Genomic DNA, 25,350 nt, shown 5'->3' on the forward strand with positions numbered 1-25,350 from the left:
ATCGCATCAGTCTCATTCTCAGTCTCTGTATACGGACAGGTAGCTCATCCAGGTTCTTCGACCCCAGCAGTGGCACCAGAGGTTTGTGGTCAGTCTCTACGTGGAATGTGATTCCCACCAGGAAATCTGAGAATCGCTCACAAGCCCACGTAATGGCCAAGGCCTCTTTCTCAATTTGTGCGTATCGCTGCTCTGTGTTGGTGAGTGCTCTGGATGCATAAGCAACTGGTTTGAGTTGGTCGTTCTGCCTCTGCAGTAGTACTGCTCCCAGTCCGAATGACGATGCATCAGCTGAAACCACCGTGTCTGCTTTGGAGTCGTAGAGTGCTAGGGCTGGAGGTGAGCTGAGTTGATTTTTGATGTGATCAAAAGCCCTCTGTTGCATATGTCCCCAAGTCCACATATTCTTCGCTCTCAACAGATCACGGAGTGGCTGTGTTTTGTCAGCCAAGTGTGGGAGGTATTTTCCAAGGTGATTCACCATCCCTAGGAATCTTCTGACTCCACTCACATCAGACGGTTCTCTCATGTCAGTGACTGCTTTCACTTTGTCTGGGTCTGCTTTGACTCCCGAGGCATCAATTATCTGACCAAGAAATTTCACACTGTTTGTGGAGAATACACACTTTCCTGTATTCAGCGTGACACCTGCTGCTTCTAGCCTTGTGAGGACTGCGTGTAGATAAGTGTCATGCAGGGCTTGTGTTTGTGCATACACAAGTATGTCGTCCATCTGGCATAAGACCCCCTCTAAGCCTTCCAGGATCTGTGACATTCTCTTTTGGAAGTGCTCGGGCGCCGATGAGATTCCAAAGCACAGCCGATTAAAGCAGAACCTGCCAAATGGTGTTATAAATGTCGTGAGCAGTGCAGACTCCTTAGCTAAGGGAATTTGCCAAAACCCAGAATTTGCGTCGAGTTTGGAAAATACTTTTGCCCCCTCCAACTGTCCCAGTGTGTGTTCAACTGCGGGAAGCATATGTCTCTCCCTCTTCACTGAGTCATTCAGTTTTGTCAAGTCGACACAGATACGCACCTCTTGCCCGTTAGGTTTAGGAACGGTGACCATACCAGCGCACCAATCAGTAGGTTGTTCGATCCTGGTGATCACCCCCATCTCTTCCATCCGTGCTAGCTCTTGCTTCACTTTGGGCATGAGTGGTAATGGGACTCTCCTTGGTGTTGTCAGAGCAAACGGTTTAGCATCAGGTTTGAGCTCGATTTTATACTCTCCCTCTATTTTGCCTAAACCTGTAAAAAGCTTAGGAAACTGTTCTTTCACTGTTTTGGTGGAGTCCAGTGATATGGTGTCCACCCTGGCCACCAGTCCAAGCGCCACACTTGCTGTGCGCCCCAGTAGGCCAGACTTCAGGGTTGTGACCACGTAGATATATTGTACAGAGCTCTTGCTATGTATTTTCAGCGTAGCTGTGAACTTCCCTCTCACAGGTAGACGGTTCCTCCCAGCTCCATAAAGGGCCCTGTCTGATTTAATCAGCTCTGGAAACTGTCCATGTGCTTGGTACACAGATTCTGGTATAGCGGTAACATCAGCACCTGTATCGATTCTGAATTCTGACTCATGGTCATTTACCTTCACTTTCACTCTCCATGCTTCCTCCGTGTCCTGTGCACTGACCGATCCCAAGAAAGCAATCTCTGTGTAATCCTCATCTTCACTGCTGGCATGGACCTCTCTGACTGCCCCAGACCGACACACTTTAGAATAATGTCCTTTCTTCTTACATGTGTTGCAGGTTGCATCTTTGGCTGGGCACTGCTGTTTGCCATGTCGTGGTGTCCTCCCACACCAGTTGCACCAGTGTGTGTCCCCCTGTGCCTGTGACTGAGGGCGCACATATTCCTTCTGGAATGGGATTCTGCCTTTATTCTGCTGCTTATCATTTCTCTCTTTGTGGAATGGGCGCTGCTGCATGTGAACACTGTCCATATGGTCTCCTGTGGCCTCCACCTTGAAGTTGCTTTTAAGCATATCCTGCTGCTTTTTAACAAGTTCACTTTGGCGGACACGAGCGACAGCCTTCACCAGAGTTAATTCAGGATCCATTTGAAGTTGCTCAGACATTCTCTTGTCCCTTATGCCTACAACTATTCTGTCCCGTATCAACTCGTCATGCAGCTGTCCATAACCACAGTGCTCCGATAGACAATGCAGTGCTGTGATAAAGCCCTCCACAGATTCACCAGCGTCTTGCTGTCTCAGGTTGAATTTAGCTCTTTCAAAAATCACATTTCTGCGGACTACAAAGTGTGAATCCAGTTTTTCTCTGACTGTTTTGTACACATCCATCTCTGCATCTGTCATGTGAAGTGAAATTATCACGTCCTCTGCGTCGTCACCCATTGTATAGATGAGAGTATTCACCTGATTTCCCTGTGATTGTTGCTCCAAACCAGATGAAATCTTGAACCTCTCAAATCTTCTTATCCACTTGGGCCACTCCTCTGGATGTGTGAAATCAAAGTTCGGTGGTGGCGACACTTGAAACCGGTCCATGACGGCGATATCTGTAGTTCCCTTCTTTCCGAGGCGTCTACTCACTCACATGCGCGGTCCTTTGTCTGCCCGTTAGCCACGTAGCCTGTTAGCTCCTCACTGTCTCAGCCTAGCTGTACAAAAAAAAATCTCCTTGCAGGTCCTTATTCACAAAAACAAATCTCACCGACTGTATCTTTCATGAATCACGTCTTCTGACACCATGTTAGGTTGTGCTGGCTGTACTCGTATAGAGGTATAAATGAGAGGACAAGACAACATACGTGCTGGTCTACTGCTGGTGTTTATTGAACTGAAGTAACATGCTCTTTCACCGTATAACCCATAGGCGGCGGTGCTGCCTCGGTTACCAGATAACCTCATATTATAACACTGACTGTCATGTTGTCATACACGTAGTCACAAGTGACATACCTTTACGAGGGGTTACAAGATAGGTGTTGGGCCGCCGCGCATGCCGCATTCAAATGCTAATAAGGTGGCTTTTGTTCGAAAAAACAAAACTCGTTTTTTTTTCACCGCTCGGGGGGGGGGAGGTGCTTGAACCCCCTGCCGTTATAAGAACTTTCCGCCTCTGGTCGCAGTCCCTCCCCCTTTCAGAACGGCGAGTGGCTCAGGAAATGAAAAGCAATGCATTTTTCCCATAGCCATTTCTGAAAGTATTTATTTAAAGACGGTTACGCCGCGGACAAAGCCAACTCGGATCGTGACAAATCATGACAATGAACACAATATTTTGGGCCGATCAAAAAATTAGAAAGAAGAAAATTAAGGCAGGAGACAACACTATTTGTTTTGTTTTTCTTCTTATAAATTATTTGGTATTGGTACGATAAAAAACGTGGTTATAAGTGCGAGTTAAGAAATTGCGTTTGTGATGACAAAATTGCTGACTCATTCAGTCAGTTAACATGGAGTTATATGACACATTATGATGGTACACCTGTCGCTTTCAGGGCTGTAGTTCACGTACCGTATGAATCTGGGCTGTGGTTGTGACATTGGGTGAAAGAGACCGAAACCCATGCGTGTAAAGTTAATATTTTGGCCGTGAGGACGATTTGTTCGGAGAATTTCGCTACAGTCTTCACAGTGGCCTCTCCCTCTGAGCCGCTCTCTCTCTGGGCGTGCGACACTCTAAGTCGAGATTCTTGCTCAGACCACACACACTTTGAACTGCGATAGCGGGCAAACCGTGCAACGTATTCGAATTCCGTCTGAACCACAACAAAGTCGATTGCCTCGTGTGCTGTTTGACGTTTAAATTGTGTTTCTACGTAACAGTATGCCAGAGTAATGTGGCCCCAAATTAACGTGTCGTTTTCTGTTTTTACTCGCATTTCCCCATTGACTTTGAATGGGGCATTTTTCGCGTTGTTTATTGCGAATTACGTCGGCACGGTAAACCGAAACGGAAAGACAAGCACACCATTCCCGGCCGAGCCGCACGTTTCGATGTATATATTGTGGGGCTTTGTTAAACCGTGCGGCCGGCCATAGACGTCAAAGTTTCGTGTCTTGATGATTATTACGATTAAAGGGACACTTCACCCTTTTTGCAAAAAAATATATGTTAATGACGTTTAGAAGCTTTAGATCACTTTCCTGGAGGTATTTCTGTGTGTAATATGTGGTTTTAGATATTTTAGATTGTAGCAGTGAGCCTGTTGTCTCTGATGTCATGGACACTGGTCTCACTGCCTTCCTGGACTACAATTCCCATAATTCTTTGGTGCACTGCTCCTCCTTGTGGATAGGGGGGAGAGCTGTCTTACTGAGACAACATGTAGTCCAGGAAGGAAGTGAGGCCAGTGTCCATGACATCAGAGACAACAGGCTCACTGCTACAATCTAAAATATCTAAAACCACATATTACACACATAAATACCCCCAGGAAAGTGTTCTAAAGCTTCTAAACATCATTAACATATATTTTTTTGCAAAAAGGGTGAAGTGTCCCTTTAAGTATGTGTTGCGGATTTCAACCTGTGTTTCTGCCATTGCATGGCAGGCACCCAGAACAACTGTTCTGTGCTCTGCCTGCATGTGTTTCATGGCCGCCTTAATGCTTTTCCAATGGAAGTCACGTGGTTTGACCAAACACTTGTGTTTGATTGGGGGGAGGGGGGCAACCACTCCAAGGAACAGCAATGCCTCTATATCCCAATCTATGTCCCTATGATTAGAGTACCAACAGGGGCAAAAGTGGCACTGTTGTGTTAGAAACAGAGTGAGAGATAAGTCAAATTCCAATACCGCAACTTTTTACACTCGCTCACTCTCCTCGCGTCCTCCACTCGCTCCGTAGCCCCACCCTCAGCGAGGAGGAGAGGATTCGATGCGGGGACAGAGTGGCACCATAGAGGGACAGGGGCCACAGCAAGCCCCCGGTACAGCCAATACAGACACCATGGAGGGACAGGGGCCACAGCAAGCCCCCGGTACAGCCAATACAGACACCATGGAGGGACAGGGGCCACAGGAAGCCCCCGGTACAGCCAATACAGACACCATAGAGGGACAGGGGCCACAGCAAGCCCCCGGTACAGCCAATACAGACACCATGGAGGGACAGGGGCCACAGGAAGCCCCCGGTACAGCCAATACAGACACCATGGAGGGACAGGGGCCACATGAAGCGGGGTCTTTGGGCTGGATCCAGGCTAACTATAATCATCATCATCATCATCATACTATAATTCTGACAATGTCTGAATGTCTGTGTGTCACTGTGACTGCCGTAGCTCCTCACTGCCTACACCAATCACTCCCACTTTTCACACAGGCATTGGCCATAATAATATGGAGGTCTTAACGAAGCCCTTTTTTAATTAATAATTTATTTATTATTGAATAAAAAAATGCGCAAACGCACCCAGGGCGCAGTACCCCCCCGCGGCCACAAGGCGGCAAGTTCAAGGTTCAAGGTTATCTTTATTTGTCTCCCTTGGGAGAAATTTGTCTTGGAGACAGAGTCACAGCTGCATACAAATAACAGACATGTTCACATACGAAAAGAAAAAACACCATGAAACACCCACATACACAAAACAGAGATATTGCACACATTCCCTTGATAAAGTGCAACTATAGTCATTAAAGTGCATTCGTCAATCCCTGATTGAGCATTTTAGTTGACAGGGGAACAAAAGAGTGTTTGAATCTATTATATACACATCGTGGAGTTCTATACCTCCTACCGGATGGCATTAGCTCGTACTCTCGGTACAGTACATGCAAGGGGTCAGATACAATATTCCGAGCCTGTCTCACCACTGCTTGTTCAAAGATGGCCTGGGGAGTGATGGGTGGGGTGGACATGCCCATGATCTTCCCAGCCATGTTTGCTAGCCTATTTACTTGAGACTTGTATTTCACAGTTAGATTGCCAAACCAGCTGGATATACCATATCTTAGGATTGACTCTATACTAGCTCTGTAAAAGGTCAACATGATATTTCTACTGACTCCAAAAAGTCTAAGTCTTCTGAGAAAGTGTAGACGTTGGTGTATCTTAGAACACAGTGTTGTAACATGCGTGTGCCAGCTCAGGTCCTCATCGATCTGTACTCCCAGATATTTATATGAGGGGACCTGTTTGATGTTATGGTCATGGACACTAATTATACTGTGGTCTCCTATGGACCTGGGGTCTACTATGACCTCCTCTGTTTTGTTTACATTTATTTTCAGATGGTGTAGATCACACCACTCTATAAACTTGTCTACTCCCTCTGTATGGCTGAGGATGTTATTATCACTCTTGAGCAGACTAAGTAACACAGTGTCATCGGAGAACTTGATAATAAATTGATTTGGATGTGAGCTGACACAGTCGTCCGTATACAAGGTAAACAGAAAAGAGGAACTGACTGTTCCTTGAGGCACCCCTGTACTACTCAGTGTCTCCTCTGAGAGCACCGAGTTAAATCTCACCCTCTGTGGTCTATTAGAGAGAAAAGAAAAATACCATTTAATTATAAAGGGGTTCACATTTAACTGAGCTAATTTACGCAACAGAATATCTGGATGTATGGTGTTAAAAGCCGAGCTGAAGTCGATAAAAAGTAATCTGGCGTATGCCACCTTACTTTCCAGGTGTTTCAAAGTGAGATGAGCTACTGTAGATATTGCATCGCATGTACTGCGTTTCTTAGAATATGCAAATTGATACTGGTCTAGCTGAGGTCCTACCTCCTTTCGGAGTTCCTCTGTCAGGATCCTCTCCAGTGCTTTTACTACATTAGATGTTATAGCCACAGGCTTATAATCATTATTCTCTAGTGGACATGCTTTCTTTGGGATTGGGACTATCACTGATTTTCTCCAAATCTCAGGCACTGTATGTGAGTCTAGTGACAGCTGGAAAAGCCTGTGCCATGCTGGGGCTAATTCCTCAGCACACGTTTTCAACAGGAAAGCATGCATTCCGTCTGGCCCTGTTGCTTTATCTGTCTGTATGGTTTTAAACACTTTACAGACGGTGTCCTGATTTATTACCATCCTGTTAACATCATAGTTCAGTTCATTAATCACCTCATAGCATCCCTGAGAAGTGTCACATTCAAAACGCATAAAGAAATGATTGAGCTCATTTGCTCTGGCATTCTCATCTAGAGCAAAGATGGGCTTCCTCTCTGACTTCATATTAGTCATCTCCCTGATGGAGTCCCAGAGTCTTTTTGTGTTCGAGTTGGCCAAGTCTTGTTCCGCTCGTTCCTTAAACTTATTTCTGGCTTCTCTCATTTTTATATTCAGTTCTTTCTGTGCAGCCTTTAAGGCTGCTGTGTCTCCTGATCTGAAGTATTTCACAACGGGGTAGTGTATATAATCTATCACTTGAATTAAGGTGACTTGATTGACATAAAAAAGGCCTGTCAGTTCAAATGTTGCACAATAAACGTCAGTAGCATTACAAAGTTATTGTGACAGTAATCATTGCTACAGTGTGTGTTCAGTAACCGTGTTAAATAGCTCTATATTGTGACAGTAATCATTGTTACAATGTGTGTTCAATAACAGTGTTAAATAGCTCTATATTGTGACAGTAATCATTGCTATAGAGTGTGTTCAGTAACAGTTCAAACCAAACGTTATTTTCGTGCTTGGACAGACCCAGTCATCCAGGGACCCAGGCAGGGACCCAGGGACACATGTAGCTGTAAGTGGTTGCACCACTCAAAAATTGATTATTATATAAATTTTGGATCATTGTCAATTCAGGGGCTGAACGTTGGGTTAGGGCGGCCTACCATTGAAAACCTATATGAGGCACAAAAAAAATACATTTGAATTATGCTTTAAGTAGCATGTGACATGTCAAATTAGGGGTTATTCATGATTCTGAACCCATTCGAAGCATTAGTTTAGCACGAAAACAGTCCTTGGGCTAAAAACAGCCATAGCCATCAATGGCTATCACAAATGTGATGAGGTCATCACATTTGGGCACATTTGGGCAAGTGGCTATGGCCGAATTTAGCCCGAGTGTTTTGCTTGGAATGGATTCAGAATCAAACAGCCTCTATAGTTTGACATGTCACATGCTACTTAAAGTATGATGACATTTTGGTGTGGTGGCCATAACCTTTTTTTTTGTTTTATTAAAATGGTTGTCTGCCCAGGTCCCTAAGAATCTTCTCTAATATGGGGGTCCCTGGCATACCTTTTCAAATGGGGGTCTGTGGGCTAATAAATGTCAATGTCGGGGGTCCTTGGCAGCCGGCTCAGGAGGTAGAGAGCAGGTCGTCCAACGATCCCTGGGTTGGCGGTTCGAATCCCTGCTCCTCCTGTCCACATGTCAAAGTGTCCTTGAGCAAGACACTGAACCCTACATTGCCTCCAATGAGTGTGAGCTCACCACCGTCGCTGTGTGAATGTGGGAAGTGAGGACGCTGGCTTCGCCTCCCAACGTATGAATGAATGAACCATTGTAAAGCGCTTCTTTGAGCACTTGATGTACTCTTCCTATTTGTCACTAGGTGGAAGCAGAGCCTTGTTCATGACAGGGCTTTAGTATATAGGCACACTGGCAGTGAGACATTCTATCACTTGAGAAGATCCTCCACTACTTCATCACTTGTTGAGAGCTGATGTTCTCCTACAGGCGAGGCTATGAGGTTTCATAGTTCACACGCAGACATTTGATGCTGCGAGAATCCAACAAACGCTTTAACGGACGACAATCACAGTGACATGACTCACAATGGGAATGTTAAATGCTTGAGCAGCTATAGAACTAGGAAGCAAACTTACCAGAATAGTTATTCAGTCAGTCAGTCAGTCATGAATCAAGTCACTTTTAACAATAAACAACTCAATTATAGAGATTCATCAACTTTCTCCACTTTATTTTCAGTTACTTTTTTTTCCAAGCATAGATTATGTCAAGAATAGTGACAACCACAGATCATCACTGCTGCTGTGAATGTTTGCTACTGTTACTAATCATACCGTAATGATTCAGAATAAAAATAATCATAGTAATCTTGTTCACTCCACTGACCCTCCATTCAAATACAGCATTGACAAGTATCACCCCCACCCTGTGATATTAACACATTTCTAGTCAGTATCACCCCCACCCTGTGATATTAACACATCTCTAGTCTCTGATAGCTACACAATAGATGGCTGCCTGGAGAATACCAATAAATTGATATAATTTAATAAGTCCATATACAGTAGTCCACACATTCACTTAACAGTTTGAGACATAGGCCTACAATTCAAATGTTTGTTTAATTGTTTATAATAACAACTTTTTGCCAATAAATAAATAAAAAATAAAATTGTTGATATTTACATGAAAATGTAATGACGTCAATACTAAGGGTCCAACTTTTGCGAAAATGTTATAAATCGGAAAGAGGGAAAGAAATGTAATAAAATGTAAACAAATTTGATGTCTGTGGCCAAACTCACTCTTTCACACACAAACACGTACTTCAAAGGATATATGTATGTTTCCATATTCTACAAAAAAGCAAGGTTACTCTATGAGTCAATACATTCTACTCTACAATCACTAGAACAGTGTATACATTCCAAACCAAAATGCTGTGAAGGTTTATCAGGATATAGAAAGATTTTAACAATCAGTGAACCATGATCAATTATCATGTAACATCCCACTTATAGGGTGAGAATTGATATTGCGTGTGTGTGTGTGTGTGTGTGTGTGTGTGTGTGCATGTATGAGTGATTGTGTGATTGTGCGTGCATGCATGCTTGCGAATTTGCATGCATGTGTCACAGAGAGATTGGTTTCCATCTGAATTATGTGCTAGCAAGCAGAACGCGCTCGCTCACACACACACACACACACACACACGCACACGCACACGCACACGCACACACACACACACACACACACACACACACACACACACACACACACACACACACCACATTACTCCCCCCAATTCTAACCCACCACAGACATACAATGATCTGGTCAGCAATTCGCCTCTGCAGCTGAAACGGGATCCCAGTCTATTTCTGCTGGCCTGAGAGGTTAAGAGTGTCTCACAAGTGGACGGACGTCCCCAGCTGGATTACAGTTGGACACTGTGACTCCTCCAGCCAACGTACGGGCCTATACTGTGACTCTGTGACTCCTCCAGCCAACGTACGGGCCTATACTGTGACTCTGTGACTCCTCCAGCCAACGTACGGGCCTATAGTGTGACTCTGTGACTCCTCCAGCCAACGTACGGGCCTATACTGTGACTCTGTGAGTCCTCCAGCCAACGTACGGGCCTATACTGTGACTCTGTGAGTCCTCCAGCCAACGTACGGGCCTATACTGTGACTCTGTGACTCCTCCAGCCAACGTACGGGCCTATACTGTGACTCTTTGACTCCTCCAGCCAACGTACGGGCCTATACTGTGACACTGTGACTCCTCCAGCCAACGTACGGGCCTATACTGTGACTCTGTGACTCTTCCAGCCAACATACGGGCCTATACTGTGACTCTGTGACTCCTCCAGCCAACGTACGGGCCTATACTGTGACTCTGTGACTCCTCCAGCCAACGTACGGGCCTATACTGTGACTCTGTGACTCCTCCAGCCAACGTATGGGCCTATACTGTGACTCTGTGACTCCTCCAGCCAACGTACGGGCCTATACTTAAGCCTTGAATGTAGGCTTTGGCGCAAAAAAGTGTGGCGGGACACGTAGCTCGACACCTTTGTATCGACTCAAAGTGTTTCATTAGTAGCCTTCTTTATCGTATACAGCCGTGTCACGTGATGCCGAAAATATACATTTCAACTGGGCATTGGCCGGGGGCCGGACCGTTCTTCGTTAATTCCTTCATAATGATTTACACAGAAGTGCAGAACACTGACTATTTAGTCCTGGGGTTAAAAAAACAAACATCGTCGATATTCTCAAGAGTGAAATATTGAATTAAGATGTCGATTCGATTGTCTTAGAGTGGAAGGATAATGTGGTACGATGAAAAGTAAAAGGTCTTAAATCTGTCGCGCTGCCTGTGACACGTTGTGAGCTTGTAGATCGGCTATTTTCAGCAAGTGTAAAAACAGTCATCACGACGGCATCAAGGCCCGCCAAAATACATTTCAGTCGACTAAATCAACTGTAGAGTCGACTACAATCTTATGATATTTAGTCGACTGAAACTAGACTAACACTAAAACATGCCATGGGTGACTAAAATTAAATGGAAGCCATTCAAGAGACTATATGACTAAAACTAAAATCTAAATCTGCTGCCAAAAACAACACTGCACCGTCCAGTATACCTCTCGTGTCCCGAATACAACGGGAAGCAGAAGAGCTTGCGATCAAACAATAACTACATTGAATCCATTGGGAACACAGCTTCATATTTTCCATTTTCTGAGAAGCAGCAGCGTTTGGACATTTATATACAGTAGTGCAAGGTTTCCACCCGACAGAAACGATACACTGTGGAACAGAACATGTCTCCAGTCCTTTAATGTGCCGTGTCCAACCTTAACTCGAACCCCCTCTGCGACCACACATTAAGGACTCTCAAAGGATAGTCAGTCAGTCATATGTGCGACAAAGGCGGCATTAAGGGGCCGTTTCCGTCACCGTAGATGTGCGCTTTGTTGATAAGAAACGGGGGCCTGTCTGCTTAATTATTTCCTGAATGGAGTTTCTGGTACAAACGTGTGTTCACTTGTGTAGATAATAGATAAACATACAGTATATTATGTGTCAGGTAACCCTGAGTTGGAAACGTATTGCTATTATGTTTTGTGCTTTCATACATTTATTTGGGCCTTATATGGAACACAGTGCTGCAATAATTATCGCTACACATCCGAGAGGTGAGGCTGTGCTTTGCAAAGATGGAGGAGATGCAGGCTCGCTATACGTCAGTCGTTCTCAAACAGGATTTGTTTTCAAGGACGCCCAGTTTGATAAAAAAAACAAACAACAAAACATCTGTGGGACCCCAAGTCCTCAGTGTTAACCCATTTAGATCTAACTTAGATTCTATTCTACGAATGTCTTCTAAATCATGAGTTTTCTGAAAAACCCTATGTTTCTATGTCAGTCGTTCTCAGACATTTTCATGCCTACAAAAGCTCGTAGCTTGTAGGTTCCCGCGGGTCTCGCCCAAAATGGGTTAAAGGGGAATTTCTTCCTGACCGTTTTTTTTACAAAATCATGTTGATAATGTGTATATTGACCAAAAAACAACAAAATAAAAAAAAACATATAGGGCGCTGGTCCTTTAAGAAAAGCGTAGGAGGGGTCTTACGTCAGCCCACGTAGAACAGGAAGAGTGCAGCAACAACACTGCATGGACTAACATCCATATCATCTACAACAGATGTAAACAAAAACTAAAACAAATCGCGCGATTGAATAATAGTTCTATAGTGGTTGATCCACCCGGACGGTAAATCCGCTAATTTGGTATGGAACGGCTCGGCATGTTTTATTTGGGTTTTTTTTTTCAATGTCGAATGGATACGTGTGTTCATATATGGTAAGAAAACAGCTTGTGCGAAACTCTCCTTTAATTCAACTCTGAGAGTATGCAAAATGGAACCAAAATATGGACCATAAGGGTCCATGTGGCTCTATTTGTACACTCTCAGGGCTGTATTTTGCGTGTCTTAAGTACCAGGTCTTATTCCCTAACTTGAGTAAACTAAAGACCTGGAGGCGTGATCAATGCCATTTGGCTATGCTGAGTGGCCAAAGAGCATTGACCACGCCTCCAGGTCTTTAGTTTACTCAAGTTAGGGAATAAGACCTGGTACTTAAGACACGCAAAATACAGCCCTCAGAGTGGAACCTTGTTTATAATAGCTCTCTCACAAATGAACAAGGGAGGGGCGTTAATGGCTTCCATCTAACGAGGCCAGCACGAGGGCAATTAACAGCCCTCCTCGAGACACCAGTTGCAGTCCCATCCCAACCAGATTAAGCCTATAGCCTAATTCAAACTCGTTTTTTCCCCCACTTGTAAAGCTGTTATGTTCCATTAAGCGACAGTCCCTATGGCCAGGTAGAAAATAGAAATGAGGCCACTGGTTCTGCAACGTCGGATTTGGGGAACCACCGGGCAGGGCTCCCAGCGGGAACCTTACAGGTGCTGTAACCCTTCACCGGTCCATTTGGTTCCCCATCTACATTGTCAGAATTAGATGAATGCTGAGGATTTTATAGCCTCGCAGGGGCAGTATGGCCAAGCCTGCAGGCTAAGGACGGTACAGTTCAGTAGATTGGGGGGTCCCAGAGATACAGTATATCAAATGGCATCAAATGGGGCTCTGTCTGTTCATTATAGGCTTATAGGCTGCAGGCTGTGTGACTGTCCACCAAAGTGTTTCTTCCCATGTGAAGACACGGTCACGCGGCAGCCGCTCGCCTAAAAAAAAGCTTCCAAACTGCCGAGTTGGAAATACTCCAACTTTCGGCAAGTGGATAAAAAAATAAACAGTTTTACTGAAAATAGACGCTCGGCACCTTGTCACGCCGCCGGTGTTTCCTGGGATGGTGTAAATATGCGACACTTCCATTGAAAACTATTAAAAACATGGAAACGGGAAAGAAAAAAACAACAGCTTGGTTGCCGGACATACTGTACATACAGCCCCCTTAATCCATTTTGGGCGGGAACCCCTTTTTGGGTTTTAAACATTGTCATAATTTAGCTATGGAAAAATAGCAAATCTACAAGCTCATAGCGATACGAGCTTGTAGGTCTGCTATTTTTTGAAAAGTCGTGAAAATGTGGCACAAATCTTTGAATTCTATCCTAGAACAACATAATTTCAGGTGGGGGTCGGCGGCCAAATACATATAATTGTTGGGGTCCTTGACATTAAATAGCACCACTAGTACAGAAACATGACGTTTTTCAGAAAACTGTCAGAATTTGGAAGATTTTCTTTTTTTTTTTTTTACGTCAGGCCTAAATAGGTTAATCCATATTTGGGGCTACTGTGGCTGTCCACTGCGCTCTCTCTCTCTCTCTCTCTCTCTCTCTCTCTCTCTCTCTCTCGCCCTTATTTCCACTGACGGTGGCTGCTCAGCTTGAGAGACAAACAGGGTCAGTAGACAGGCTTGACACCTGCTGTGTGTCTGCTCTGTCTGAGGGGAAATAAGAAGACTGCTCACTGGAGTGTGACCGCCTGTCTTATTAATGTAGTAGGCCATCTGGACAGACAGACAGACAGACAGACAGACAGACAGACAGACAGACAGACAGAATGCTGAAACAAGGAAAGAGTGAACGTGCTTGTGAGTGCATGACAGATACTGAGAGGAAGAGCGTAGCAAGCATTCCCCTATAGCCAATCCTTGGGGCCGTTTCACTATAACAACCAAAACGGATGTGATTCATTCAGATCCACAGGAATGCACAGTGGAAATGGCAAAGCACGGGGAACCAAAAATAATCTTTGACGAGTTTCCCCCCCGCAGCAACAGACCCGCATGGGTCAGAACGGGCCAGCTGCAGCGTGCTATAGCTGTGGTATTCTGAGAAGACCTATTATTAAGTTCCTTGGAACAGTTAACAGTAGAACAATGGTACTTAACAAACCAGACAGACAGAGAGGGAAAGAGAGACAGGGTGGAATGTCCCTCAACCCACCCCAGTGTCACATTAACACTCTGACTGAAACAGCACATCTATGGGGAATGCACAAGTTTAAGGTCATGTCATCGTAATGCCGTATATGTGAACATTAGGCTAACATAGTCGATTTAGTAGATTTGGTGTATAGACACATGTGGAGGGATTATAAAGGAGGACACCCGGATATATTTCTACTCGCAAAAAAGAGATGTCAACCTTGCTACTACTGTACTTGTACTACTAGGACTTTGCAGAGAAAATTATGTAAAAAAGCAACAAAAAAAAAGCAAATTTTATGCACATTTATAGTTATTTTACTTACTTCTATCAGGGTTAAAGGTCAAAGGTTCAAAATTGTTCAAAATTGCACAGAGTAAAGAGATTTTTAATTTGTGTGAATTTCAGCCTCTGTGGGGGGTATTTATATGCAAACTATCATGACCAATGGGCATTGCAATGAACATCAATGATGACGTTTAGGTGAAAAAAGAACAGAAACTAAATGAATGAATTAAAATGTGTTGTATTATTGCAGCGGTGCAGGGGTTAAGTGGTAAAGAGCCTGGGTTCAGTTTCCCAGTGACATCTCATCATCATGGTTAACCCATTCTGGACGGGAACCCCTTTTGGTGTTTTAACTAAGCATTATGTTATGCTTTAGCTATTGAAAAATAGCAGATCTACAAGCTCGTGGCGCGCCACTCGGTGGCGCGCTATGAGCTTGCAGGTCTGCTATATTTTTTTTAATCGTAAAAAGTATGTCCCAAAGAATAAACTCGACGGGTGCAGGATAAAAAAAAAAAAAATGCTACAGAGAAATGATTATCTATAGATGCTCCAAAGGTGCAGCTTTAACCCATTAAAGCCTGTGTCATTTGTGTGTCATTTCAGAGTTTATAGCGTTGCTCATTCAAAGATGAGGCACATATAGGCACATTTATCTACAAGCTCATAGCGCGCCACCGAGTGGCGCGCCACAAGCTTGTAGGTCTGCTATTTTTGAAAAATCGTGAAAATATTTATTTCAGAAAACTGGAGGATTTAGAAGATTTTTTTTTAATTTCGAGGACATTCTACAAATGTCTTCTAAATCCTGACAATTTTCTGAAAAACCCCATGTTTCTATGTCAGTGGTTCTCAAACCTTTTCATGTTCAAGGACCCCCAAAAATATATGAAATTTGCCACCGACCCCCATCTGAAAATATGTTCTTCCAGGGACCCCGCCCAGAAGCAAAGATTTGAGTTAAAAACGTTCGCTCTGAAAGAATATATTCAAACATTTGCATATGGATTCAAACCCAACCCTCAAAAAAAATTAAGACGTATTACTAGGCCTATACTTGCCTAAACAAAAACTAAAAAGTAATAACACTGCCAGTGACAAACATCATAGGGCCACGTACTCTTTGCCTTTCTGAAAAGGCTCCCGCACTGGCATTCGATATTAATTCAACAGGACCGCCTTTAGGTTCTCTTTCAATCTTGGTGTTAAAACTGAGTGGCATCAAACACCCCTTTTGTCCTCGCCCTAAGTTATTCCTGTTGTCAGCTCCCTAAAGTAATATACATAATCTGACTTTGAGAAATTGTTGCTTTTGAGGTTCAATGAGGTATTTTTTTGTCCTCTTCTTTCCAGACATATTTGGTGAGATGAACAGAGGGCATCTTAATAGCCAGCACACAAAGGAGATCAAGCTAGTTCTAAGATCAAGGGGGTAAAGGCGAAGAAGAGGAGAATGATTCACATTGTTGTTATGTATAGCCAGACACCAGATATATCGCTCATTATTTGACTTCTTTGACGACCGGCATCGATTCAGTCGTTGTTTCCCCGATTTATTTGATCACTTTCAACAGGCAGTGGCCCTATTTTGGGGCATAGGAGAGAAAACCTTCAAATGTTTTTTCAGAAATATTCAAAAATTCCCCCGAAAAAGTGGCATCGGTCGAGCTCTATAGTTACATTATAATTTACCTCGCCAGTTTCAATTAAAGGTTGCTTAATTAATGCGTGGAACTTCAGAACAGATGAATACAGGGGAATACATGAAGAGGCCTGACAGGCAGACAGGCAGGCAGGCAGGCAGGCAGGCAGGCAGACAGACAGACAGACAGGCAGGCAGACAGACAGACAGACAGACAGACAGGCAGACAGGCAGGCAGGCAGACAGGCAGGCAGGCAGGCAGGCAGGCAGGCAGGCAGACAGACAGGCAGGCAGGCAGACAGACAGACAGGCAGGCAGGCAGGCAGGCAGGCAGGCAGGCAGGCAGGCAGACAGACAGACAGACAGACAGACAGACAGACAGACAGACAGACAGACAGACAGACAGACAGACAGGCAGGCATACATTGACTGTGTCGTCAGTGGTAAGTATACGTTCCGCTGCTTTCCAACAGTAATTAAATAAAAATCACACACGTATGAACTGAGTGGTGCAATTCCCCCCCCCCCCTCTCTCTCTCTCTCTCTCCCCCCCCCCCCCTCTCTCTCTCTCTCTCTCTCTCTCTCATTACACAGCACTACCCCTCCCTCTGTTTCTGCCGCCCCCTACTGGTATAAATCAGTAACATACTCAGGCTCATGTGCACAGGTACACACACAGGTAGGTACATGGACATTGCTGATTGTAGGAGTGGTTGCACCACTCAAAAAAAATATATTTCATTGACAAGTGGAGCGGGAAAACTCAGAGTGGTCCTATCTTTAACCATAAAAGGGATTATATAGCCTCACACGAGACATTCCGACAGCTCACGCACAGTCGCACGCCACACTATAGGATACCGTTGCTGGCTTAGTGAAATCTGGTGGCGGCTACATTGTACATAATACAGTACTTATATAGGTGGTTTTGCACTTGAATATGCTATAAAAACAAAAAAAGATCATTAATAATAAATCCTATAATAAATATGGGACTGTACCAGCAGGATCTCAGGAGGGTTGGGACTATAGAGACAGAATATCCTCCGCATCTACAGTAAGTAAGCTGGTACTATTTACCCATACAATACAGCAGTCTCTCTGTACTATCACGCTGAAACGATATACCTATTCTGTGCTGATGAGTCCAGCAAAAAAAATGTCTTCTAAATACTGACAGCTTTTTTGAAAATCCCATGTTTCATATGTCAGTGGTGCTCAATCACGTCAAGGACCCCCATAATTATCTGTATTTGGCCGACCGGACCCCCCCCCCCCCCCCCTTTCACGTTCGCTTGTGAAAGAATAATACATTCAAAGATTTGCGCCACATTGTCACGATTTTTTCAATAGCTTAAAGTGTAACATAATGCTTGAAACACCAAAAGGGTTTCCCCCGTCCTGAAGACCAGTAGAAGGTAAGGTCGGAAAGGTTGGGAATAAATTGCATGGGTTCTTTTCCGAAAAGATTTGGGGGGGTGGATGGTGCCTTTGAACAACCCATTGAAAAACACTGGCTGTTCAAAAATAGCACATTTGTGCCGTGCTGCGAGCTTGTACATCTGCTATTTCTTAATTAAGTTAAAAGGAAATCTTGAAAGTGTAAGAGATAATGATTTACAAGGAATTTGTAGAATCAGCCCTTTAGGTCTTAATGGGTTAATAATTAGTAAGCCATTAGTGTGTCTTTCATAGCAGAGACAAGGAAAGGAAAAACATGGGCGTGACCGGATGTTAACCGCAGGGTTCCCAGTTCGAACCCTGTGGGCTCCACCCAGAGTTAGTGTCCAAGTGTCCTTGAGCAAGACTCTGAACCCCTAATTGCTCCTGATGTGCAGGTTGGTGCCTTGCATGGTTTCCGCCGCCATCGGTGTGGGAATGTGTGTCTGTGTGAATGGGTGAATGTAATGCACAATCTGTGTAAAGTGCCTTGGATAAAGGCGCTATATAAATGTACCATTTACAAGAGTCTAGTATGACAAGTTGACAAATGCAAAACATTGTGAGGACCAATTTCCTTTTAGGACACGGGGTGAAAGTAGGCAAAAACGGGCATTTGTGCCAAATGAATTTTCCCAGTTAATTGCCTGATTGCTAAATGTCATCGGGCCTCTATGGACATTTAGCGGTTACTGTGGGTTACTATAGGTTTATGGTTTGGGAGATATAACTGAACAGTTATGCGCTGGTATCATCCAACCCAAAAGTGTGAGCTTGTAGATCGGCTTTAGGGCTAGGTTTAAGAATGGCAATATAGAAGAAAAAAAAACGTGCGCGCGTGCGTGGATAGGAGGAGGAACGGCAACGAGGGTCACCTTACAAACAGAAAACTGTGCTTTTGGTCCACCTATAAATACTGTACATATACATGCAGGACAAAGTCAATGAGGATTTTATGCAAGTCTGTGTGTGGACATACAGCATTATGGTATGAGATAATTCAACGCACGCACACACACACACAACACACACACACACACACACACACACACACGCACGCACACGCCAGCAGTGAGACTATAGAAAATGTGCTTTCTGCCAGGAGAGGGTGTAAGTTCCATCAGTGTTTCCCAACCTTTTTTTTCAATTTTATTTTTAGGGAGGGGGGGGGGGGGCTTTGGTTCCTGGCCCATGCATCTGGGTGGCACTGCGTGCATTTTCAGAGCACGTTTAAACTTTAATGATCGATCAATCGATTGTGTTTTCCGACTTGGATCAACGGAAGTTTATACAGTATAGGCCTATACATGTACTTAGGTTGTCTTCCCATTTATCGGACTTAGATTTATTTTTATTCTTTATCCCACGATTTTGTAACCCATTTTTCACCCCTGGTGTCAATCATCTAATGTGATCCTGGGCTCTATACACACCCTCCACCAACCTAGTCCCCCATATATGGGGGACAAGGGGAGAGCAACGGACTTGAACTCATGCTTCCTTCATGCCCGAGTGTCCAAGTTGCTCCTTTACAAACTGACAGGGGGGGGAGTTTCCCTGGTTGGACGTATAGCGCGTGGAAGGAACACGTTATTCCAACCAGTTCCTTTCCCCTCCATCAAGGGGCCCCGGATGGCCAGGGGAAGGCAGTTTAGTGACCGGGATTACTGCATGTTTCTTGTGAGGGTACCTAGGCTATACCCTAGGGGACCTTCTAGCTGTGAGGCGACAGCACTACCAACTGTGCCACTGTGCCCCTTAGGTTTTTTTTTAAGGGTTTTTAATTATAAAAAAATAATAATATACGTTTTCATTAAAGATCTTTGTATTTCGCGCCAATTACACGCGTCCTCCCGGCAGCCCCCCCCCCCCCCCCCCCCCCACACCAGATTGGGAATCGCTGAGTTGGATAACGTCTCCATCGGGTATGGAAACCTCATTATGTCCAAGAACGTCAACGTTTCACCAACGATTCCAATTGTCGTTAACGACAAAAGTATAGCAGAGCGACGAGCTCGTCTCGAGCGATTGGATCCACTGTACTTTTGATGCTTCCGTGTGATCAATATAGGACGTTGATTTACATAATGATTGATTAATAATAACCCATTAAGACCCGAGGTGGGGGGGGGGGGACCTGATTCCACAAATGTCTTCTATAATCTAAATCATGACAGTTTCCTCAAATGCGTCGGTGATCAAAACATTTTGTTTCAGAGGGACCCCAGAAGCAAAGATTTGAGTTAAAAAAAAACGAAAGAATATAATATATTCAAAGATTTGCGGCACATTTTCACGATTTAAAGAAAAATAGCCGATCTACAAGCTCAACTCTTGAGCTTGCAGATCTGCTATTTTTCAAAACATGAGTTACATTTAAAAAAAAAAAATGATCCAGTGGTTAAAAAGCTATACGGACACAGATGCGTTCCAGGTCTTTAATGGGTGGTTAATAAAGGGATTGTGACATAATTTTCTTTTAGGTTTTCTGATCCCAATTGCACCCCAAAACAATTCAGTAGATTTTCTGTGGTGTGGGGTTTTCTGGCTCAAACAGGTGCTCGGAGTTTCCTGCTGTTTGTGATGTAAGAGACAGAAAATCCCATATATGTCAATGGGATTTGCCAGCAGATGTCACTGTTTTCACTGTTTGGCCTGTTTTCATTGCAGCTCAGGAAGACTTCCAGACCCCAGAGAAAGCTCCAGGCCACAGAAAATCCACTGAATGTTCAAAGTTCAGGGTTTTTTTTTTGATGTAATTGAGGTCATGAAAACTTAAAAGAAAAACGAAAAATTAATGAAAATTAATGTCATGAAACCTTTAAAACGATGGACATAAGAGGTTTCTGCCGCGACAGGCAACGCTACGATAAGTACAGTAAGCACCTCTGGTCCACGGGTCCAGTTGGTTAGACATGTAACGGACCACAGGCCAGAGGGCTCAAGAAAGGCTCAGAAGAGACGACGTCAAAAGATTTAGGAAAATACCGACGCGCGAGTATAGGAAAGAGGAAAAAGACCCAAAGAGGAAAGGAAGGAAGGAAGGAAGTAAAATAAAGAATATAAGCAATAATCACTATTCTATAAGCACAGGGTTATATTCATGATGATAATATAACAAAGATAATATTGCATCTCCTACACCTATATAGATTCTACCGGCTCAGTGTATATAAAATTGGAAGAAAAGCTATATATACTGTGATGTTACATTTGACTTTATAATCCTAAAATAATTTATACCAACGATAGTTATATTTTTGTAGCGTATTTACATAAATACATCATATAGTAATAATATTGTCATCAACACGTCGTTATAGAAACATACACCATACGTATATATATATATATATAAATATGCATATAATCATATTATAGCCACACGTACACTCACATACAATGAATATACAATCAAAAAGGAGCTATTGCAATGCTGTAATCCAGTGGTTCCCAAAGTGGGGTCCGGCGACCATCCAGGGGTCCTTGAGGGAGTTCCAAGGGGGTCCCCAGCTAAATTATAGTTTGGAACCAAATGGACCCTTATGGGTCTGTAACTCTGAGAGTGTACAAATGGATATACAGACGTCATACGGGGTCCGTTTGGTTCCATTTGTACCCTCTCAGAGTTAAATTAACATTGCTTTATACAATAGTAAATCCCAGAGATATAAATGCCATTAAAAGGGGGATCCGTAGCCTAGAATCCATGTCAAACTGGGGGTCCTAGAAATGAAATGGGTTGAGAATCACTGTAAAAAATATTCTCTTGTGGGGTACCCTGGCATTATCTCTTCAAATGGGGGGGGGTCCGCGGGGCTAATTAGTGTAAATTTGGGGGTCCTTGACGTGAAAAGGTTTGGGAACCACTGGTGTAATTGGTTAAAACCCCCATGGAAACATTCACATCTTCTCAAGTAGGTAAGCTTTGAAGCCAAGAAGTTCAGGAGGTTGTATTGCTATAATAATAATAATAATAAAGGACCAACGTTCAGCCCAGGCCTTGCAACAGATGCAGCTGAAATTCCGTCGTAAAATCAAAAAAAGTATTGCTTTGTGTCGGGCTGGTCTCCTCCTCTGCCGTGGATGTATAGGCCTACTGTACATGCACTGTACATGTACTGTATACTGTCTGCAGGTATATCGAGTGGTTCTCAATGTCCGGTCTGGGAGGACCATCAGGAGGTCCACATGGATCCCTTATTAAACGGGGCCGTAGGTGGGTGAGTTCGATCAACGAGCGTACAAACGGAACCTATACAGGTATATGTATGGGTCCGTTCTGTTCCATTTGTACGCTTCATTTAACACTTACTCCCTGTGTGTAGTTTGGGGTCCCAAGAAGAAAAGAAGAAAAAAAGAAAGGATAAAAAGGTTCCATTTCTTGACGCGTCCATTTGGACCGTTGGTGGGGCCGCGAACCAGACACTGAGAAACGAGCAAGGCTATCAGCCAGACAGACAGACAGACAGACAGACAGACATCTTTCTAGAAAGGTCTGCCAGCAGCCCTGATGACACCAGAGGAGTTTGAGAAATCTGAGAGTAACTCGGTCAGTCAGTCAGTCAGTCAGTCAGTCAGACACACAGGCAGACAGGCAGACAGGCAGGCAGGCAGGCAGGCAGGCAGGCAGACAAGCCTGCTGAGATGCCCGCGGACAAGAAAAACCAAGTGGACGTTGGAAGATGTCTGTGCTTTTCGGTAAAGACAGACGTGCAGGCTATATAGGTGCCTATACACCCCCGGACAAGACAAGGCTCCATTGTTATAGCGCCGCCGACGTCCAACAACAATCTTCAGGGGCTCTCAGAAGTCTGAGAACAGATCTTGGGGTCCCAAATGAATAATGAACGGAGCAAGGGTCCGAGGCTGGTAAAAGGGATTGTCAATGAAAAGCCCACCTGAGAGGGAGAGAGAGAGAGAGAGAGAGAGAGAGAGATAGGTTAATACAGTATTATGAACTACTACTAGTAACTAAATGGTAAATGGTGCATGTATATAGAGCCATTCATACACCTTTACATAGATTGTGCATTACATTCACCCATTCACACACACACACACACACACACACACACACACACACACACACACACACATTCACACCAATGGCGGCGGAAACCATGCAAGGCACCAACCAGCACATCAGGAGCAATTAGGGGTTCAGAGTCTTGCTCAAGGACACTTCGACACTAACTCTGGGTGGAGCCCGGGCTCATACTGGGGTTCCCATCCGGCCACTCTAACCCCTGATCCACCGCCGCCTCTCAGTATATCTCGCCTCTCAGTTCAGAATCTTAAAGAGGTGATACTAGGTGGACCTCTAATTTAGCATCTAATCCCGGGAAAATTCATCATGAAATCATGGTCCAATATTCATAATATTCACAAGCTGCTCTTACAGTACAGTACCAACACAGACGTCAAGTACCACTGTGAGCCCTTTTCCACCCGTTGGGAACCGGTTCAGTTCACAACCAGTTTTTAGTCCATGAGCCAGACCTCCAAAATTGGAACGTTAATTATGAATTGAGTGGGAAAAACCATACCTATATTACATTGTCTATAGGATCAATATAAGTCAATTAATAATATGATAACCCTTCCACAGTAGTATAGCTTTTTATTTTATTTTTTATTTCCTATATATAATGCCTATATTGTCACGTTCTGTCCCAGAACGTCCCATGCCTGGTCCGCCACCCTTATCTTCTCTCCTACCTACCCGGTTGTATTCCCCTCCCCCACCCTACCTGAGAGACAGTTTCCTCCTGGGAACACAGCTGTGGACTATTATTGCCAATTATTGACTCTGTGATTTAAGTGGTGTGTTTGCTGGACTCTGTGTCGGATTATAGTTTTGGTGTTACGCCAGCGTTGCGCTGCTGTTCTTGTATGTGTGGCGTTCCTGTGTTCTTTTGTTCCTATGTTCCTAAGTTAAGTAAAGTCTTTTCTACCAGTCATTCTCGTGTTCGATCCTGCTTGGTTCCACACACATATTCCGGGTCGGCAGCCTGACATATATAGGCCTATTTAAAATGTTAAGATTTGTAATACAATAAATCATTGTCTTTACTTGTGTAAGTAATTAACTGGGGAAGTTTGCATGGTGATCTAATATAGGTATGGTTTTGCACACTCAATTCATAATTAACGTTCCAATTTTGGAGGTCTGGCTCATGGATTAAAAACTGGTTCTGAACTGAAAGAAAGGGGAGTGAATAATATAATAATAATAATAATTATGGTCAGCATCACTTTAGAAAGTTTCTTGCAGGATGATCAAATAGCCAAGTAGCCCTTGTAAGCATTCCAGCGTTAAACACACTTGCTTGGCGGCCACAGTGACACTTACAGAACATTACGCAGAGTGTTGCTTGAAGAGGGCTCGACAGTTTGTTAAATTCATGCATGTATTTTCTCCCTCGTCAACAGGTTTTTGATGGAGAGCAGGCCGCGAGTTCAATTACACATTTAGAACCATATTCATTCTATTGAAGTTTACACTTTGTTTCACTGAGAGAAAAGTGGAAGCAAATCATGACAGCCAAATTAGTCAATAGCTGCTGCTGCTGCTATAATGCAGGGAATTTTTTGAAACTGATAAAAAAAAAAAGTGTGGATAATTATACTCTTAATAAAACACATTAACGGTGTCCACTAGAACTCAACTGTTGTTGTTTTGGGTTTTTTTGGGGGGGGGGGTCTCTTGTAGTTATATAATTGCTGTAGGAATTATTCAAATCAAGTCACAAAGGAGCAATTGATGGAAAGTAAAAAAACAAACAAAACAACAACTACACGACACGAAGACAAACACTAATCTAATAGTTCCGGCAGCTGACAGGCTTATTTTGTTTAAAGTGGGAAATTTGGTATAATAGTCTTTTGTATTGGCCTAAAATATTGTCTATATAATACATTCATGAATCCACTTGCTGACTCACTGTGAGTATTGTGCAATTCTTTTTTATAGGGGTTTCTTGTGACACTACCATTAACATCGTATGGCAGGCAAAAATGTCCAGGCCCAAGGAGTATTTTTTTTTTTGCAAAACCAATGCTTGGAATGGATTCAGAATCATGAAAACCCCTATTATATAGTTTGACATGTCACATCATGCTACTAAAAGCAAAAAGAAAGTTTGACTTTTTTGACTGCCATAGGATGTTAATGGTAGGGTCACAAGAAACCCCTATAAAAAATAAATTGCCAAATATTTTCAGCCGGTCAGCAAGTGGGATTCATGAATGTATATAGACAATATTTTAGGCCAATAAAAATAGACAATATACCAAATTTCCCACCCGTCCACCTCGGCTGCCGGACTATAAATAACTGGAGTTCAATCCAGAAAGATTGA

The 25,350-nt window shown here is 43.6% G+C and overlaps 1 protein-coding gene across 2 annotated transcripts in view; it reads right to left on the reverse strand.

Annotated features, from left to right (window-relative positions):
• Positions 1-22,433: 22,433 nt before the first annotated feature.
• Positions 22,434-25,350, reverse strand: part of LOC308310122 (spermatid perinuclear RNA-binding protein-like) — a 194,182-nt gene continuing 191,265 nt past the window's right edge. For both annotated transcript variants that reach the window (XM_080756243.1, XM_080756244.1), the window contains exon 19: positions 22,434-22,887. In XM_080756243.1, the coding sequence (XP_080612369.1) occupies positions 22,793-22,887 (95 nt within the window). In that variant the 3' untranslated portion in view covers positions 22,434-22,792. The remainder of the gene's footprint in view (positions 22,888-25,350) is intronic.

Source organism: Protomyctophum bolini (assembly GCF_963924005.1).
Source record: "Protomyctophum bolini genome assembly, chromosome: 22".
NCBI lineage: Eukaryota > Metazoa > Chordata > Actinopteri > Myctophiformes > Myctophidae > Protomyctophum > Protomyctophum bolini.